At 36.4% G+C, this 20,499-nt stretch overlaps 2 protein-coding genes and 1 long non-coding RNA gene across 5 annotated transcripts; 1 reads left to right on the forward strand and 2 right to left on the reverse strand.

The window, feature by feature from the left end:
* Nucleotides 1-1,575: 1,575 nt before the first annotated feature.
* Nucleotides 1,576-17,342, forward strand: LOC130461963 (uncharacterized). Of its 2 annotated transcripts, XR_008922040.1 has the most exons (7): nucleotides 1,576-2,338; nucleotides 5,126-5,205; nucleotides 7,099-7,362; nucleotides 8,748-8,816; nucleotides 14,721-14,902; nucleotides 16,027-16,120; nucleotides 16,198-17,342. It is a non-coding gene; the product is annotated as an uncharacterized lncRNA (long non-coding RNA). The 2 variants fall into 2 exon arrangements; XR_008922039.1 differs by having other exon boundaries at nucleotides 1,612-2,338; nucleotides 16,027-17,342.
* LOC110774846 (probable 2-oxoglutarate-dependent dioxygenase SLC1) lies at nucleotides 5,971-8,270 on the reverse strand. Of its 2 annotated transcripts, XM_021979435.2 has the most exons (5): nucleotides 7,854-8,270; nucleotides 7,467-7,767; nucleotides 7,094-7,341; nucleotides 6,512-6,857; nucleotides 5,971-6,396 (listed from the first exon to the last, which is right to left on the reverse strand). In XM_021979435.2, the coding sequence occupies exons 2-5, from the start codon at nucleotides 7,749-7,751 to the stop codon at nucleotides 6,151-6,153; spliced, it is 1,125 nt and encodes a 374-aa protein (XP_021835127.1). In that variant the 5' UTR covers nucleotides 7,752-7,767; nucleotides 7,854-8,270; the 3' UTR covers nucleotides 5,971-6,150. The 2 variants fall into 2 exon arrangements, with proteins under 2 accessions (XP_021835127.1, XP_056686260.1); XM_056830282.1 differs by lacking the exon at nucleotides 7,854-8,270 and having other exon boundaries at nucleotides 7,467-7,847.
* Nucleotides 17,343-17,510: 168 nt separating the features above from the next.
* Nucleotides 17,511-19,652, reverse strand: LOC110774836 (purine-uracil permease NCS1). The gene has a single exon (XM_021979423.2). It carries the CDS (start codon nucleotides 19,437-19,439, stop codon nucleotides 17,679-17,681), a length of 1,761 nt encoding a protein of 586 aa, XP_021835115.2. The 5' UTR covers nucleotides 19,440-19,652; the 3' UTR covers nucleotides 17,511-17,678.
* Between the last annotated feature and the right edge of the window lie 847 nt (nucleotides 19,653-20,499).

Genomic DNA, 20,499 nt, shown 5'->3' on the forward strand with positions numbered 1-20,499 from the left:
GACGTCACGTGTTCGCATCTGTTTTAGTGACAACAAGGACTAGAAACAATATTAGTTTAAATTAAAATCACTGGGGTTGAGTTTTATACCATACTTCTCGCGACGTCAAGTGATCAAATCGTCTCGAGATCTTATCAAGGTACGAGACAACTCATATTGTATCTTGTTTGTGGTGACATCTGCATGATGGTCCGTGACGTCTATTTTCGATGTCATCAAGCGTTGGTGTCGTTGTTGTCACAATATGCATCATCTAGGTTAAATTCGACCACTGCAACGCATCACTTCTAGCGATGACACCTGCTGATGTCGACACCTGATCTGGCGACGACATGTACCCTGACGTCATACCATATTCCATCGACCAACGAGCCTGGCGACGACACCTGGCCTGCTGACGACAGTCGACCCGTCGACGACGCCTGACCGTCGACGAAACCTGATCCGTCGGCGACACCTGACCCGTCGGCGACACCTGACCCGTCGATGACGCCTGACCCGTCGACGACGCCTGACCCGTCGACGACACCTAACCTGTCGCCGACACCTGACCCGCCGACGACACTTGACCCGCGACGACACCTGACCCGTCGACGACACCTGTCATGTCGACGACATGTGCCCTGACGCAGCTCCATCTCATGGTGGCGACACAGTATGACAACAATCCCTCGCCTGGCGGTAACTTTATTGGTGAGCCCAAGTGGGTCGAATATTGTGTTTGGGAGGATATTTGTGGATATGTGTTTGAAGATAAATCTAGCCATCTCCCCACAGACGGCGCCAAACTGTTTATGCCAAATTTCGTATGGACGACCTTTGGTTGGGACATAGACGACTAGATAAAATAAAGTATGCAAATGACAGGAAATAAATGACAGAAAATAAAGAGAGACAAGACAAGAGATGGTGACGCGGAAAACCCGAAAGGGATAAAAACCGCGGGTGGCAATGAGTCCACCAATCCACTATGTTATCGGCATAAATAGCCTAGGTGAGTACAAGTACAATGTATATTTGCGTGTATATAAATATGGCTAATGGCAATGCTTAAGTAGAATGTAATATAGGATCATAAGTGGATGAGGATTATCGGAGAAGGTGATTGGTAATGGGCGACTGATGTTTCCAAGGTTTGTTTCATGGCGGATGATACCTCGTGGAAGGATATGTATTATGAGAAAGTGCATTATTTGAGAGATAGATCAGGTTCATATCATTAGGAGAATGGTCTTTTGTTGAGGTTAGTATAGATAGACGTGGGTAATGATAATTGGGTGTGTAATGGAATGTCTATATGGAAATTAGGAGAGGTAGGTTTATTATCTTCAGTTGCTGCTAGGCTATAGGTATCGTGGGGGAATTGCAATAGTTGGTTTAGCTCTTGGGATATATTTTGGCGGAGGAAGTAGACAGCAGTAGTAAAGGTTCTGTCGTAGCCTTTTTCTTCCTAGAGTCTTACTTGGTGAGGCTATTTATACAGAAGTGTAGGTCAGATAAATGTGTTAGCAACTGCCTCCATGATCTTTTCAACTGCCTCCATGATCTCCTCAAATAATTCCTTGATATTCTCTAACTGCTTTGACCTTGACTCAGCCACAACGACTCCCTAAAAGTAGGAGTTAACTGGTACGATCTGATTCACGTTGACCCGTTCATGCCGTCGACCTCACGTCATACAAAACGACCCATAACAACCATGTAGGTCACCGATGAAACACACTACATTATCCAGTTTACCCATTTTTTTTCGAAAACAACATTACTTGGAGGATTTTTTCCAAGAAATGCCAACTAATACGAACTTAAGCTTAAATTAAAGCAATTTTGAAAATAGCCGCGTTTTCTTTGTTGCCCTTCTTCTTGAGGATGTTTAACATCTCATGGGCTACAAAAACAGTCATCAGAGATCGAACGGCAGGGCACAAAAACATTATGAGATTCGCTTATAATATCATCCATTACTCGTCAGAGGCGCCTCACTAGGCACTTGGATATGATCTTGTATCATGGGTTACTCAGACTGATTGGTCTGTTTTCTGAGACCTTCTCCAGTTGGTCCTAATATAGGGAGAAATCCAATTAATTGGGTGGAGTGGGGTCGGGTCGGGTCGGGTCAATTTTTTTTTTTTAGCGGATACCAAATAGTTACTCCACAGTCCAAAATCCTAAGCATAGATTTGGAATTTCCACCGCGACCACGGTGGTGAAAATGAAGATGATCTTTCTGGTGTCAGCAACTCTACTCAAAATGCGTGGACTATGGTCGAATTCGAACAAATTCATGAACATCAACGTCTGTAATGGACCCCATACGCCTGAACTTGTCAATTCTTAGGTAAAAACTGGTGCCCTTTATTGTTGTTTGTGCTTTGTTCTATGTTTGTGTAACAATTTGTATTGTAGTTGATTGGATTTCCCCTTTTCATTAGTGGGTATTAACTGGAACACTGAATTATTGGTTGGTTAGTTTATAATTTTAGCAACTTTGTGGGCCATTAATGAATTCTTTATGCTCACTCTACTACGTCAATTCTTTAGTACCCTTTTTTTACTGGCGAGGGAAGAAACCCAATTTTGTTAATCCCTAATTAATGCAAGTTGTTCATGGGGTGATGGTGAATTGGTTAATTAGAGGGAATAAGTTCATGATGTAAAATGTAGAATTGAGGTTTTTCTTTTATGGAAATCACATACGGCAACTTTTTTAGTTGCGTAAGACCGCCTTACCGGAAAGACCACTTTGGTTGCTTAACTAATTGGTTCTATTTCTTAACTAATTGGTTACATTGCTTAATTTATTAATTCAATTGCTTAACTAATTAATTCTCTTGCTTAACTAATCGGTTTCAGTGCTTAACTACTTAGTTCAAGTGCTTAACTAATTGGTTCCATTGCTTAATTTATATGACACCAAGGTGGTCTTTTGTATAAGACCGCCATATAGAAAAGTTTGTAAATCACATAAGTGGCTGATCTGCTCATACTAATAGTAAGACTTAAAAGTTTTTCTGAACTTATTAGCCACGCGCTTAACTTTTTTTGATTTTATTGGCCCTTATCTGAACTTACCATAATTGATTAATTGTTAATTGAGTTTAGGCGGCTCTTGTACTCTTAACTTATTTAAGCTTATTGACCCTAAACTTTACTTATATGCACTCTTTTTTTTCTTCAGTAAGTGAAAGTAAGGCGAGGTGTACAGGACTTAAACCCTTGATTTAGAAGATTTTGATTGTCTTACTACTTTAGTAACTTTACTAGAACTAAGTAGAGGATATGTTTGTCAGGCATATGGTTCTTTTCTTTTTGTCAATTGTAATTCAGAGCAAGAAAATAACCATTAACTGCGCTGAAATTGGGAACACTACAACCATGGAGAATAAGGATATGAACTCTATCTGTCCGAGGCTTTAAATAAGCCTTGGTCAGAAGAAATATGAGACACAAAGAATATGTGACTATGTGTGAGGTTATTGGGTAGAGATTCTCAACTTTTAGCCCAGTTGTGTTTTTTATCATTTTCTTGAGGAATTTTGCGTTGGCAATGATAGTCAATGTTACTCAGGCACAGATACTGTCTAAAATTAGTATGTGTGCACAGATACTGCTTTTCCCATACTGCAATATCGAGGATCCGATACGGGATCTTGATTTAAAATAAAGATTCTGTGTAATATAGATAATACTATAATAGTAAATAACTGACAGTCTATTTATGCTACATAGCTTTGTCTTAGTTTTTTCATTATCTTGCAGATAGTAGTTTCAGGTTTAGTACAAAATAGTTACCACCAAGCGAAAAGGTGAGATATGGTCCGAGTTATTCATGTTTGGTTTTCTTAGTTTTGGGGCATTGTCTTACAGGGCATTGAGCTCCATTTAGGCGATAGGGATTATGAAGCCTAAGATGCATAATGTGAGTAATGAAGGCATCTAAGCGAAGTGAGAAGAATTTTGATGGCAATGGCACACATATCATATCATGTGTACCGTGTGTACATATCATGTATAAAAGCACCACCATATGATCTTTTCCTTTCTTTAACAGAAACTTAAAAGGGTAGTCTGCTACTCTGCTTCAAGGTGCCCTACAGACAATAACCGTAATTGAGCCTCACTTACTATAGAATGTCTTAGTTTCCCTATGATAAGCTGATCGAATCCAAAAAATTCTACCAGCTTTTCCATATGAGCGTGTGTTAAGTTTCTGCATCAAATCTAGATATTATGTGTGTTTCTGCATGAAAAAACTTGTGTTTTTACCAAATACAATAAATTATAAAAGGTTAGAGATTTTTCCAAGTGGTGGTGGGCTAGATGCTCATCAAGATGTCAACAACAATTGATAGTAGATAACATAATATCTGTTGGTATATTTCCCTATTGCCGATTTATTGGATATGCAATTTAGATCCTTAGAATTTTTAACTAAGTCTCCCTAGCTGTTCATCATGCTAGCAAACTGTGAGGACTGTATCACCTACAATCAGTAGATTTTAGCAATGTGATGGAGTAGCCAGGTTTTACCTTGTTTAATCCCCTTGTTTCCATTTTTTTTTTTTATTTGAATATGAGAGATTAAGGTTATTATTTTATGCCCTTTCACTGAAAGAATACTTCCTTATTTTTTCGCATTGAAGTAGCTGCCATTTAGTAGGCGATGTATATGACATTGTTGTTCTTGGTTCTTAAAGAAGCGCAATATTTTGTTCATGCTTAAGCTTAATGGTCACAAGGGCTTATCATTTCTTGTGAACTCGTATGCAATGTAACTCGTATCTATTTTGTTTAACATAATATTTTGTCTACCCCAAGGCTGTGAAAACTAGGATTAACGTCACATATTTAACAGGTGGATTGTTTAGTATGAGAGTCGTGCACCATATGAACATCATTAGCTGTCCAAGGTGATTCTTTTATAACAGTCTACAATCTGCATTTGTACTATAAACTACTAAAGAATATCCTGTAATCTTCTGGGAGGATATCGTTTCCAAATTTATTGCTTATCAGAACGTCTCTAATGTTTTTAGGGACATTGACAAAGCCTTCACGTTTTTGATAAAGCACTGCAATAAGAATTGGCTTGCATGATTTAAATATTTTTTCAATTAACTTGCAGGATAGAGTACTGTAATGTATAAGATCAATATATAAAAATGGAGCTTCCTCAAATTTCATCTTCATTTAGAAACGCGTGAGGTATGAGTTATTTATTTACTTTCCTTCATGACTTTTTATTTATTTATTTATTTATTTACTGAATATTCATATGCTATATAGTATTGTTTAATAAAAGGAAAGACTCAGTGCTTCTCTGTCCTTGAATATAATGAAAATTAAAATTCCTATAAGTCAACGAAAAATACTGTAAAAATTGTTTATGCTGGATATATATGTCTCAAATGTCAGAGTACGAAGATGATTACGCTAATGCTACTTGCTTTCGAGAAATATGGTACAGGGATCCTGCTTGTGTTAATCAGATTTATTGAGCAATTGTTTAGTTTGAAAATTTCTGTGGTTTATTGATTAGACCTTTTCAGAATCCACCTTATCAAAGAATGTACAGCATCTATGAATTCACCAAAATTCAGAAAAAGCCTTAATTCTCAAAGGTTATGGCTTAGGGATTTGGCTTTCTTATGAGTGCATGCAGGATTCTTAGATTTGAATTAGAAATCCTTCTCCCATCTTCCTTATTTGCAGATACACTTCTTTTCATGAATCTGTCATATTCTTATTAAACGTTAAGTTATAAATTCTTATATGGAGTTTATAAATCCATCTTTCAAATTTCCCCAAAGTAATTCTTTGCAGTCATACTTTGTTTTTTTCACCAAATTACTCCTTACTTTAGTTATGTTGGACTTGACATCAGCTGTCAGCCATGACTTAAAAGTTTGAGTATAAAGAAATTTGGAACACATTGAAGGTTGAGAAACAATCAGAAAATGGTGAAGTTCCTGGCCGTAAAAAATAGTTTACTTGTAATCTTGTACGGAGTAATATTTTTTTCTTGGACCATTCTAAATACAGTTTACCTTGATCATTGAGATCTAAAGAAGTAATAGTTAAGCATAGTGTATGAATGTCATGTACAGGAATGAATTCTTCTCCTAAATAGTGGCTTGGTTGATGTGCATTTCAACATAGTTTTATGGACTCTAGAAAAGCCTTCTTTTTTGGGTCACATGATGAAATATACTCTAGAAAAGTAGCAAAATCTGTATCCTTGTAACGTCTTGGATTTTCTTTGGTAATGAGTTGGGGTGAAGGTTGAATAACACGCTCGAAGGGAAGACTGTGCAGAGATGCTACAGTTACACGCGTTTTCTCTTGATTCACTAGAACCCTGTGTAACACACTCCTATACCTTCCGTTGCTAAATACCTGTAACAAAATCATATCAAAATCTACATTTAGTATACAATAGCATTACTTTTCCAACTTCCAATTATGAAAGTATGTATTCCTTTTGCTTAATGGAATTGATGGAAGAAGCTACCTCTAGATGATCACCAATATTTACGACAAAAGCGTTTGGGATTGGTTCAACTGTCAGCCATTTTTCTTCAAATTGTATTTGTAAACCCTTGACCTCATCCTGGAGAAGAAGGGTAAGGAACCCATAGTCTGAATGTGGTGGCATCCCCAGTGTGAGTTCAGGTTCTGGGCATGGTGGATAGCAATTTGCAACCATCATCTGGCTCCCCTCTTGTAATTCTTCCAAAATGTCATTTTCCTTGGTTATATTCATTTCTGCACTCCAAAGTCCAAGGCTTTCTAGGATGGCCCTCATCAGCATCAGAAACAAGTTTCTGGTTTCCATTGAGTAAGAAGCTGCCTGCTCCCTGTAAAAGAATTTAGAAAAATATTAGGATCTTTACTTTTTCATGTTAAAATATTCTTGGGGGCTAATTAGAGACCACTAATTCTACTTCTTTATTTTTAAAAAGGAAAGCCAGCTACAAAATCTATCTTTTGCTGGCTGCCATAAACTGCTTAAATGAATCATTTCATTGTAAAATAATCATCAAGTGGGCAGGGTTGCGGAAGTGAATTAATTATTTGTTTTCTCTGTTACTACCTTAGGTCTTGTGGCGAAGAGGGCCAGTGAGAAAGGACATCTGGTACGGGATGGCAGACGACCTTCAAAAAGTCTCTCCAACAGTAGACTCCATCTTTATTCTGACTGAAGCTAGTTCCATATCGAACTGGTGCTTTCATATCCGTGGTCATGTATTTGTGTCGTTCGTCGAAAGGGAGCTCGAAAAATCTTTTGCAGACATCAGTCATACTGCTAATAGCATCCGTGGAAATGCCATGATTCACAACCTGCAGCAACATGTTTAAATGGTCAGTCTTATGCTTGAATACCTTATGATTAATTTCTAAAACTTAGCATGAATGCAACTTGTAGAATGGTGCATTGTAGTGCTTAAACGTTGCAGCCAACCAACCTGAAAGAATCCATATTGTTCACAGGCATCAGTAAGGGATTCGAGAACTTGAAACCGGTTAGGCCCTTGTAGTTCAGCAAAATCTATTACTGGAAGTTTGATGTTTGTTTTATTACTATGCGATTCTTTTCTTGTGTCTGGACGGTCTGTGACGGGAAATATGTACTTTTCTGGAACCTTCTTGATTCCATTTTCACAGAGATGCTTCACACCGTTCTGGTATTGGTTTTCTGGTTGGCTGTCCCTCATCCTCTTTTCTGATTGTAGTGAGATTGCTGGAGACATTGGTGTGAACAGCTTCCTGTGACATGCATAAGAAAAGGTCAATTATAAATATGGTCTTAGGGAGAGGAGGGAAGGGGAAAGTCAACACTGTACAATCCGTACCTTTCTTTTGTGAATGATTGAATACGATGAAGGGATGGTTGAAAGTAATTAGTTTGAGTTTTATGATAATGCGGCAGTCTATTTATAGGAGTGGCTTAGTGAGGCTACGTCATAGCCACAGTTGCAAGTTTTTTAAAACCAGAGATCTGAAAAACCAGCTTTGGTATTTTGAGCAAGGGGGTGGGGGCATCAACTACAGGAACCAGCTTTGAACTTGTTAATCCAAGCAAAACAATCTTTCCTGTATAATATGACCGTTGACCAAAGTTGGTCAAAGAAAGAGTTCGTGGGGTCCTAAGCTTTCTCCATTTGTGCACTGCCAAATAATGTCAAGGCTTTGTTTATTCTCCTTGATCTAGTTTTGTCACTTGAATATTATTATATGTGTCATGCAACTGGCTGACTTTTGGCATAATTTTTAAAAAATAGGGTCTATGTCTTATATAGGCTGTCTATGGTGCTGAAATAGTAATCATGTCATAAATTTCTTTTAATTCAGTGTATCTTCCCGGATGTTTAAGATAAAAAACTTGGATGCTAAATAATTGCTCAAGTTGTAAAAGTTGTGATGTTGTCTGCTTGACAACAAAAAAAAGCAGTAGTTATGGACAAATTACAACTTTCTCTGCATTTAAATGGGCATGTCATTGTTGATGCGTGGTGTCAGAGTTACAACTTAATCCGTTGAGCCAGGTGGGAGTTCTACTGCATAAATTTTGAGTAGTAATTCTGGGAAAGTTAAAATCCACTTGAATTGAACTCCCATTTGTCATTTATACACTTCTTGACAGTTTAATGTTCATCATAATCACCTACTTTGTAATATACTTGTCATATGACTTGTTTTTGTTGGTAGAAAGACTTCTTAGCAAATTTGCCACTACTGCATTGCAGGCAATATTCATCAGAATTCGTTGGTACTCAGCATCTCGGATTTTCTAGCCCGTAACATGGACAGAGCAAGTGTGTTATTTTAAGCACATTTTCTCTAAACTGAATTAAATTACAAATTCGAGGCCATGCATGTATCAGCTGAAGTTTAACAAAAAGTTTGTTTGACTGTGTCAGAATGTTTGGGGTGTTGTTTGCAACTTGCAATTGTTTTGACTTTTTCTTATTAAATCAGTTGACAGGTTTTGTTGGGGTTAAATTTTCAACATTCTGTATATTAAATCTATTATCATATTGAGCTAACCGATTAACCAATATAATTTTTACTTATTAAACTAAACGTGCTAGTGACTCTGGAGTAGTTGGTTATCTTTGAGTCATTGCAAGAGGCATTTACAGATTTAGGTCACATTACAGCTGATTGGCTAGGAAGAGACCAAAACCAAAAAAAAAAAGTGTGGGGGAGATAAGGAGTGGCTCTAAGAAAGTGCAATAATGAGATTTGGCTAAGGTTGCAATGTGGGCTGTACTAGTATCATTACGTGGGACATGATTTTGAAAGTACTATTCTTTGTCCTTCCGCAGACATTGGTCCATCCTGCTGTCTACTTTTGCTGCATTTTTTTTAAAAAACTTTTTTTTTGTTCTGTTGGATTTATTTGTTCAATATATTATTTCCTTTTCTTCTTGACTGTTAAATTTGATGCTGAGTGTTTCTGCCAGTTGCTGTAGGCTAAAATGAGGGATCTAAATGGAAAGCTTAAAGGTGCATTGATTTATAAAAAGTGATTCCCATTTTATTTATGTTGGCCTGATCCATTGTATATGAAGATGCCAAGAGTCAAGATATGAGCTTAGCATCTCCCAGTGTCTATAGGGCTAGTCTTCTAGGGTAACAAAATGACCTACATTTTGAATTTGAAGTTGGGGTAATGAATTAGCTTTTTTTCTTTGCTTTAATAGTAATATTACTTGTTTTTGCCAATAAATGTGGATTAGTTACTTTGTTTTAACATTCTTTACATTAATTATTTAAACCGCGGAGCTAAAAATCATCATCATCATCATCATCTAATTGTCGTCGTGTTTGTCTCCTTTGGTAGGCAGTGTAATAGTAATGAGTTTATAGACAGCATAACAATGACCATATGTATTTCGTTAAAAATTCCCATCAGTTGCTCACGGCAATGCTTATTAATATCCCAAGGATCGCTTTTTCATCATGCTGAGTGATAATGGAAATTTATGGGGAGGGGAAGACATGTTTAGGGAGGAAGTTGCTTTGCGTTAACATCGGATGGAAGTTTACAAAATCAGATAGAAATTAATTACTATAATTGTCGTTTATTATTCCCTACCCAATTAGCCGTTGTGATAATTAACGCACTAGAAGCTTTAGTATTTGCGTTGTTATTGATAATACATCGCCTTAAGATATGCGTATTCTTATATGAACCTTGTATTTGGATGAAATATCATATTGGGTCATGGAGGCATATGGCTGGAGTTGGACAGACAATTTAAAGAAAAGTTAAATATCCGTCCCCTGTTTCTCTCATCATCATATCATCTCCATTCTGGTGGATATTCTAGTCCTTCTGTCATTTTTTCGTAATTTCTTGGTTTATTCTCTTCTATTTTCGTTTGCCTTTGCTTCTTTCATTATTATATTTGAATCACCCAATCCTCAAAACACTCATGAAAGAAAGAGAATATCCCGCTGTCCAATGACTATGTCAAAAGTAATTAAGTGCATGAGAGTGAACATTTAATTTCGATGGTTGATGAAAGGATTAGCACTAATTTGACTTGATTATTCTTTTAAGAGACATACTTTCTACCGAACAAGCAGTAACTAGTATTGGAGGTTTGTTGTAACACTTGTAAGTAGTGTTTTGAGAGGCGAGTGCTTAAGTGGAAAGATTTATGTTTGTGAATTCACAAAAGGGAACTTCCTAAAACATGTAAAGGATGGGTTGGAAATTTGTTTCAGTATAATAACTCTTATGACAAGTTTAGGAATTACTTCATACAGACTTCTTTGATAGAATCCCCTAAAATGCTGCATTACTCCTCACTTAAGTTGCATTTCATTTAGAATTCACTAGAAAATTGTACTTTCTTGTTCGAATATAAAGGGGCAGTGTATAGTTTAATATTAGGATGAGTTCATATTCATATAGGTAAATATTTCTTAAATAATTTGAAAATATTTTAAGGTATACAGTTGTTCGTAAGTCGTAACTATGGAATTGGGAGTAACCATCTATTTGAGTTAAATAGAAGAATTAATTAGCTATTACCACTTTGATTCTTTACCCAAAATCAAAGCATGGCCTTGGGATTTTTGAGATGAGCTGTAAACATTAGTATATACCTCTATATCTTGACTTATCTTAGGACAATCTCAATCTATTATTTTTCATTTGAAGATGAACATATTAGACTTTTACCTCAATGCCTCCAAAAAGGCTTCTGCCTATGGCAGCGGAGTATACACGGAGCTTTACCCATACAATAGGGCCACCGAGGATTTTTTGTTCTTCTGAAAGGACCAGTTTGATTTGACTGTGACATTTATGAAAATTTCAATCATCTTCATTCTCACTTTCTTTGTCTTGTTGAATGTTAATGAGTTGATAGTGGGCTTGGTATTATGCAAATATGCGATTACAAATGTGATCGAGGAAGTTTCCACAAAGTTATCTTAGTTAAGTGATGGAATCAACACCTTTCTCTCGGTTTGCAATCAACAGTCGCATTGTCTCTGCCCCCGTTGATTAAGGAATCACTATGATTTCACTAAAACACCTTTTATATTAGTTGTCTTCCTTCCATCTACCTCAATCACTGCATTTAAGTGAGGTGATGTCTGAAAATCCTTCATAGTCTGTTCTTGTTTTTGGAAATATGAACTTTTTCCAAATGTCTTAACATAGTATATGTGACTATTATTTCTGAACAGAGAAAATAAAATGAAAATATATCATCAACGTCATAACTAATCACGTTTTGTGGGTCCTGGTGGGTTATCAAGCATTGGCTTATCTGGTGCATCACAGCTGTTAGCCTAAAACTTTTATGTAGCTTTGATGGTGAGATGATTCTTATATTAGTGTATGGCATCATGCTCAGTGACAGTCCAAGAGTTTTGGTAGATCCAAGTACTTTTTAATTGGCCTTTCCTACGTGGATAAAGAAGTAATCTCTCTTCGTGGTTGTCCTTAAAGGTACCCCTTACAACCAGGAGCCCAAGACTTGGTTTTAGATTCTATTACTTATGATTAAGATGCTTTACATTATCTAATTTTTTTGGACGTTTCCTTGTAAGGTAAGTACCCTTTTTCTGGTTAGTGTGCCCTTAAAATAATAGTTTGAGACACGAGTGACATTTGACTCTTTTGAAGGTCTGTGAACTTGTCAAGCAAAGGGTATAAGGCTTGTACCTAAGCTAATATTATAATTATAGTATTATCTGGTTATAATTATAGTTATCTTATTATAATTATTGTATTATCTGATTTCGACACATGGTGTAATGACACTTTGTTTCCCGTCTTCATGCTTGATTGCTTGCTTTCATGGTGATCTGTCTCTGACATACTTTAATTGTTCACTAGTTTTTGGTTGAGGCCTGTATGGTGTTATGCTAATATAGCTGTTAATTCACCTTTTTCTCTAATCCTTTATTAACTCCTATATCTTTTCAAACATGTGTTTTGACACCTTAATTGACTTGGAAACTTGGAATTTTTCTTTGAAACAAATAGTACTGATTGGGAAGTTAAATGAGTCCTTGTTGGACAGTTTCAATTTTCAACAAGTCTAATGCTTCTAGGAGTTCGGCTTAGATACTTCAATCCTTTAATTTCATAGATTGGTGGAGTACAATGAATTTGTAAATCTAGGTTTTGTTTTATTTCACATGAAAATTCCTTTATTTGAATTTTGAATTTTGAATTTTGAATTCCTCCCGTTTTACCTTAGCGTTTACTGGAACTTGTTGGTTCCTAATTGAACTTATATATTCTCAACCTGCTTAACTTGTTTTCTACTGCATAATGAACTGGGTAACAAGGTTTTAAATTTTGGATGCCCAAAATTTTCTACTTTCCTTCGAAGCCCGTTTCTCCACTTATCTGTGTTTAATGTGACTGGCACACTCTCATTTAGCTTTGAAATTGAGTTACGATATTATGTGAAGAGAAATGGATTAGTTTTATATTTGTGGTTTGAACAATTGTAATGTGAAGATTAGAAGGTAAATAGATAGATTACAGGTGCATAAATTTAATGTGTCACGTCACTCATGTATGCATCATACTAGCACGCGACATGCACAGGTTGCTGTGAACAGTTGATGCTTTTGGGGGCATATTTCGTGCATACAGGCAGAGGCGGTATTGAAATTGAGACGAAATTGTAATTTTGTCAAAGGACCAACTCAACCAAAAACTTAAGCTGATGGTTGAAGCCCCAAGATTAGTTTTACACTATCAAATTTCCTTGTAATTTTATAAGGAATAATCATCTTTAATGATAATGCAAAATGTGTACAAGCATTATCATGAATATGAGATTGGAAATATGAAGAAAAAGAGATACTTGGAGTGTACAAGCATTATCATGAACATTAAAATGAGACTTTTCTTACTAAAAGACCTGTAAATTCATTTTCAATATCATCATGTATGGTGCTTGCTGAATAGGCTGTAAAATTTTTGCACTCTGTTCCACCATGAAGGGTTAATTTTATATCATGTAGTTGAGTTTTTACCAAGTTTTACTAATTGCTTGACTTAAAGTGCTTAATTTCCTAGAGCTAAGCTGCTATAGCTACAAGGAGGGCGTGGTTCTTTGATTGACTTGTCACATTCAAAGTTGTTTAATTCATAGTTCAATGAAGGAAGACTTTCCAGAACACTTTCCTGGAAATATTGCTTCAAGATACACAAATATTGGTTGATAGACAAAGTCCTTTTGTTATGTCAAGCAAACCACCTCTAAAAGTCAATCCTCCCTGCTAGCAGCGACAGCTTCATTGAAGAATGTAGTTATCAGCTCATCTGAAAGTCTTAATAGATTAGCTTGTGTTTTAATTACTTTGTCTTTTTATCCACATTAGGTGCATGATTTTCTGCCACATCACTATTGGGTATTTTATGCAGAGCTACATTATTTTTTTATTTATTTTTGTTTTTTTTAATATGCCTTTCTTGTCCTATGTCATTGCATGCTTTTTTACTATGAGTTGGAAACATCGTTTTTTATCTTCTTTTTATTGTACTTTCCCTTATTTATTCATCATTATTTGTTTTTATGTAAATATGTAGTGGAGTATGATGTTTGGAGAATTATTTGTTATTGCTAGTTTCCTAATTTAATTATTATTGTAAATGTTTTCTTTTTCTTTATCTACCTTCCCTTGCCAGATTTGTTGAATCCACTCAAATCCACACACTAATGAATTATGAGAAATTGGGACGAAATTGAGACAATTTACTTCAGACGGATTGTGGTAAATAATCAAGACTCCGTAGTATTTTCTTTTGCATTTTCTGAGTATCCGCTTTGAACAATTTGTTTAGTCTTCTTCCTCCAAACAGAAACGAGTAATGCCTTGTAAGCATGTTATCAAATTTCCTTTACTGTAGGAAATACCACTCCTGTTGCTAAATGCTGAGTGTGTATGTCTGTCCTTTTGGTAAGCTGCCATACCAAATGTCCTTGATATTGTAATTTATGTGCATGAGACTTCTGACTTTTGGAATTGTCTGTAGTTAAAGGAGATTAATGTATTCGTATCAGGCGTTTACTTTCTTTTTATATTTTTGGGCAACAGTCGTTTACTTTGTTTTAATAATGGCAACGTTAATTTGGAAGTCTACCATTGTATACTGCATAATTGAAATGTCAATGCCACTGTATGACTTAGACCTATTCAATAATTGTTGTATTACCGAATTATGCTTTCAGGTGATGATAGCTGCTACTTCAATTCTAGGTTGTACATGGGAAATTTTAGGTGCTGAATAGTTGGCACGTGGCACGACCAAGTCTTCTTCTTGAAGCGGGGAGCATTACTTGCAAGAAGAAATTTGTTGCTGAAAAGGACTACGTTAGAAGACTGAGAATCATATGTCAATGCTGAGAGAGAGGTAGCATCATTTTGTGGATTTTATTATTGCCATTATGAGGCTGCGATTACTTGCTTGACCATTTGATTTTAGCTTCATTGTATCTTGTGTTTTATTTAATGGCTTATGGTTAGAATCCACCGTATGTTATCTTATATACAAGTTTTATCTGATTTTTGGTATATGGAATGGGTACGTGGATGCAATTTGCTACCTAATTGTGTCAATTTAGTTCAAAAATGTTTCACTGTTCCGATTCACACGTAACAAAAGTTTCAGATGATAGTTGGAGGGATGTTGGGGGGGAGGGGGGGGGGGGGGAGAGGTCAGAGAATTAGGTATACTTTATAGTGATGCTTTGAAGGTCCTTAAACAATTCTTGTCCGGTGCTTTCGTGTGTTGAATCTTTTGGCTTGATTATTTGAGTTTTCAAGGTTGTATGAAAAAAGTGTGCGAAAGGTGAGCATCCTAATAAAATCAGACAAGTCTCTTGTTTGGGTATTGACAATCAAAAGTTTAGTTTCCCTGAACCCAATGGCTACTACTTAATTGGGACAAATTCTGGCCCAGCCCACGATCTCCCCTAGTCCCAAGAATTGGATCAAGACTATAAATTTTGGTTTCTTGACGAATCTTAAAGTTAAATATAGCGTTGTTATCTGTCTGAATTGACTTAATGTTTGGATTCTCCTCCGTACTCTGTCTAGGAAAATATGGAATGAATCCTTTCACCTGTCTATCCCATTACGAAAATTGTTCATTCTTGATGTTTTGGTAGCTCTACTTTGGGATGTTTGTCTCCCCTGTGCGCTATAGGGTCCTTTGCAGCTTGATGGGTTTGCACCCACTCAATTAGTCAATTGTGACAATGTTCTGTTAACTACTTTTATGTCATAGGAAAATGCATATCTGAATCTAGTTTGGTTTTATGACATAGGAAAATGCATATCCTTGTTTATAGATATCTTAGATGGTTTTACAATATGCCTCTACCCACTGGATTTTTTTTCTTCTTTTTGGGTTTATTGCACAGTAAGTTTGGTTGATTCCATGGGCGTTACTGGTTGTATGTTGTGTGTCTGCCACTATCAGCCTTCCAAATGTTCTAAAGTCTTAACTCACTAAGCAACATTGGAAGCTTGTAGGTTACATCAGACACTCAGAATTGCTCAATATGCTTTCTTATGATAAGATGCTGTGTAAGGAAACCTTATTGATATACCGTCAGAGAAGATTGGGGTATGTAGGATTTTTGGGAATGAATATCCATCTAGGTTTTGATTCATTGAGTACTGAAGCCATGCAGCATGATGCAGGGATTGAAGATTGATTGTGAGAGCAGAAAAGCTGAAATAAACTGGACATGATTGTTTCACAGCTCAGCTAAGGAGCAGTTGCTTAGTGTTAGAAACAGGAATATTGACATGATTTCATATGGTAAATGGAATCAAGACCACACTACAATGGACTCGATTGACAACAATTATAGTCCAGAATAATCTTTTCATTTTTCCTTTTATGCTTTGTCCTCTATCAATTACACCATTCCCAGCATGTCACCATTTCCCGACACAACACTAAGATTATAGTTTTGCACCTATAAATGTCTTTGTTGTCATTCAATCACATTGATCATCCATTGGCACAGCCGCCTGTATGCTGTAATCAGGGGATATTATGCGAGTTACAGCATTACTGCAGACTGCCAATCCATGAGAATTGACCCCCCCACCCAGCTCCTTGTATGTCAGAAACATTAAAACATGCTTCTGAATTTGGGAATTTTTTTCCTCTCTCTGAAATGTGGGGGTATGCTCCTCTAACCCCTAAAGTACTTGTGAAGTTACAAGTGCTAGTGTGCTTCACTTGCAATTGGGCATAACAATTTTTGCTAGTGTACACAACATTCATGCTGCTCTGAAGTATTTTAGTTGTAGCGTAGATGATGAAAATCAGCTTTTATCATCTTATTATCAGTGGTCTGTGGGTGTGTACTTAATCAGTTTCTTGTGGGATTGGATGAATATCTAGTACTCCCTGTTTTAAACCTGAACTTTGACATTAACATTAGCTGATTACCTCAATTCCTAATTCCTATAGAGAGACTCCCGTCTTTTCCTTGGTAAGCGGGTCCCATGTAGGTAGCTTACCCTTGTATGCCAGAGACTGCTTCAAAGATCTTTAAAACACATTACCCATCTGAAACTTCACAACTTCGTCCAATTTCTTATAATAAGCCAAAGCCAAGTAACATTGGATTAGAGTTATAAATTAGTTAGTACAATTCGAACTGGAAGTACTTTTAATAAACCAATTGCTAGAACTTCTCTTTAATGTATGTGTATAATATAATTATTTCCAATCTTTGGCTAGAACTGGAAGTACATTGGATTAGAGTTATCTGGCATGATTGTTGTTATTTGTTAATACATGTCAATGATCACCATGTTTTTAATTTTTATCTTCAGCATTCAGCAGCTTGCGGCAAATATCTCACATTGGACAAAATTATGAAGTTGATCAGCAAATGACATTAAGGTATGTTTTGCAATGACAATTTGAAGGTAAAAACTTATTATAGATAATTTCAGAAACAGAAGGATGGACGGAGGGGGAGAAAACTTTAAAATAAAAGTTGAACAATTTCTGTAAGAAAGCTGTTCTCTGGATTAACGTGACTGAATTCATTTACATAAAAATAAATTACGCTGCACTGTAGGATGAATATAGTATAGGGTATCAGACTTACAATGCTGTATGGTATCTATTTTCACAGTAGACTTGTGACCATCACATATCAATTTGGTGATGCCAAAAGTGGTTTAGTTTGTTCACCATCTTTACCTGATGATAATGATTTAATTACCCAGTAAAGTATCCCTGCAGAAAAGAAACTGAAAAACCAAGCATTGTTGTAAATTGTGATGAATAATTCGGGGACTGAAGTCAGAATTCCGAGTTTGTGTAACAAACCGGGCAGCACTGGCACAATTCCGGCAATCAAAGCTGCCATTGCGGACAAATTATAACCCCCTGTATAATAATAGGATCCAGTGTTTCTGTATGTGTATAAATCATTAATGTTAAGCTTCATATTCTGAATAAGATAGTAATCTGCCAATATAATTCCCCCAATTGGTCCCATGAGTGCAGAATAACCTACAAGCCAGGTATACACAAAACTCTCACTTGATTGTAGTAACCTCCATGGTTGAAAGGCAATGCCTAGAAATGCTGTTAAAAGAGCTCCCTTCCAAAATGTGAATTTAGATGGGCTGAGATTAACAAGTGCATTTGCAGGGGCAACAACATTAGCAGCAATATTGGTAGTGATTGTAGCAAGGCTGATTCCAACAATTGCCAGGGTCATTGTGGTAATACCCCCTATCTCTCCAAGAAGCTGAATAGGGTTTGAGATGACTCGGCCAAAGATGACTCTGGTAGAAGAGGTCACGGCTAGCCCAACAAACGTGAATGCACCCATGAAAATGGGTAAGCCAGCTTGACCAATGATCTGATCTTTTTGGGTCTTTGCATACCTTGTAAAATCAGGGATGTTGAGTGCCAGAGTTGCCCAGAAGCTAATATTTGCAGTAAGAGAAGGGAAAAAAAGGGACCAGAATTGTGAACCGGAAAGATGGGAAGTTAGAGAAAACATATGCCCAAATCCACCGGCATTGACATATGACCAGATTAGAAGGCAAGATGTTAGAGCAATCAAGATTGGAGCTGCAAATTTTTCAAGCACTCGAATTCCTTCCATTCCTTTCCAAACAATTGATAATTGAGCCAACCAAAATAGAAAGAAACAGGAGAATTCAAGTGGAGAAGTGCCTAACCAAGGTAAAATGTTAGCCAAGGAAGATTGCTTGATTGAATTGGGTAAAAGTAGGAAAATAGCTTCTCCTCCTATCCAAGTTTCAATTCCATACCAACCACAACCAACTAATGCTCTTAGAAGAGTAGGGACATGAGCACCTCTAATTCCAAAGGATGATCTTGCTAATACAGGGAATGAGATACCGTAACGTGCCCCTGGTTCGCCGGTAAGGATAAGTGGGACTAATAAAATAAGGTTGGCTGCCATGACGGTGGCTATACCTTGCCACCATGCCATTCCAAGATCAGCAAGGCTTCCAGCAAGGTAATAAGATGGTACACCAACAACCAACCCAATCCAAAGGCTTGCCATCTCCCACCCTGAAAATGTCCGTTGACTTTGAGTTGTTGGCTTGAGATCATCATTGATAAGTGTAGGATCAGCCTCATTTACATCTAATTCAGAGAGATCATCATTCATAAGTGTAGGATCAGCCTCATTTACATCTAATTCAGAGAGATCATCATTCATAAGTGTAGGATCTATATGAGAATATTGAACTGGTTTTATCATTGAACATCTTCTGTACAAGTAGGGAGTTGAGGAGTAGTTTTGAGTGATGCTTAATTTGGTAGGAAAGGTGGATGGGATGATGCAGGAATATGTGGGTTTTGGAGTGTGCGAAGGTTCAACTTGAAGCTGAGGATGATAATGCAGGCTCAGATACTTGGACATCATACTCAGATCGAATTCTGAATTCTGAATGATGATTCACCCATAAAGATGATGAGTTGACGGTTTGTTTGGCTTTGGGATAAGATGATGAAGGGCTATTTTTTCATGGATGGTCACTTTCATGTATTTGGAATTGGAAGCTACATCTACATGGGTTGATTGAATATTATTCTAAATTTAATCACACACCTGGTGTTTAGTGCTTAAACTGCCAATTCATTCTCCAACCAGACTGCCTTATGTTAATTATAATCTCAACTTTTTATTTGCTTTTATTTTTATAAGATACTACGGAGTAATTTTCAGCTCGTGCATTATGTGTTTATGTTTATTTTTGAATAATTATTTCCTCTTTTCTATTTTTATTTTTTAATTGCACCATCTGATGTTTTAAGTTTCAAATGCAAATTTTTTGTCATTAATATATCTAATTATACATTAGTTAAAATTATAAAAATTTAATATTTAAAAATATATATCGAGATGAATCTAACAAGGTCTCACGTGATTATATTTTTTTTTTTGGCAAGGTAAGATGAATAGCCCTATCGGGTCGGAACCCCGCACGGGGTCAACCCGTCCGGGTTAGCATGATAGACACTTTGAGAGTGGGGAGAGTGGTAAGGGGAACACCCTCCACTCAAAGTGCCCCTAGTGGGGATTGAACCCCCAATCTTTTGGTTGGAAGGTGAAATCCTTTCCACTAAGCCAAGACACACTTGATTATTATATAATTTTTTATGTGTATCACAAATTGATAAAAGAGAGTGTAAAATTGCAAATAGTCTAATAATAAAATAAAATAAAAATACCCGGAGGAAGTGCAAATTATTGAATTTGTGAACTGTGATTATGAATGTGAAAAGAGCTTGTTAGGTATTACTGAACTTTAATTTGCCATAATTAGGCCCAAATTTCGTGGAAAATAGTAAGGACATTAAGATGGTTGGGAACTTGGTTGATTTCTAACCCATCTAAGTTTTTTTTTTTTTAACAAAGAGTACATTAAACGAAGAAACGTATTATAACCTATATCTAGGAAAATAGAAAGTAACTAACATAC

This window comes from Spinacia oleracea, chromosome 5 (assembly GCF_020520425.1).
Source record: "Spinacia oleracea cultivar Varoflay chromosome 5, BTI_SOV_V1, whole genome shotgun sequence".
NCBI classification, from domain to species: Eukaryota; Viridiplantae; Streptophyta; class Magnoliopsida; order Caryophyllales; family Amaranthaceae; genus Spinacia; species Spinacia oleracea.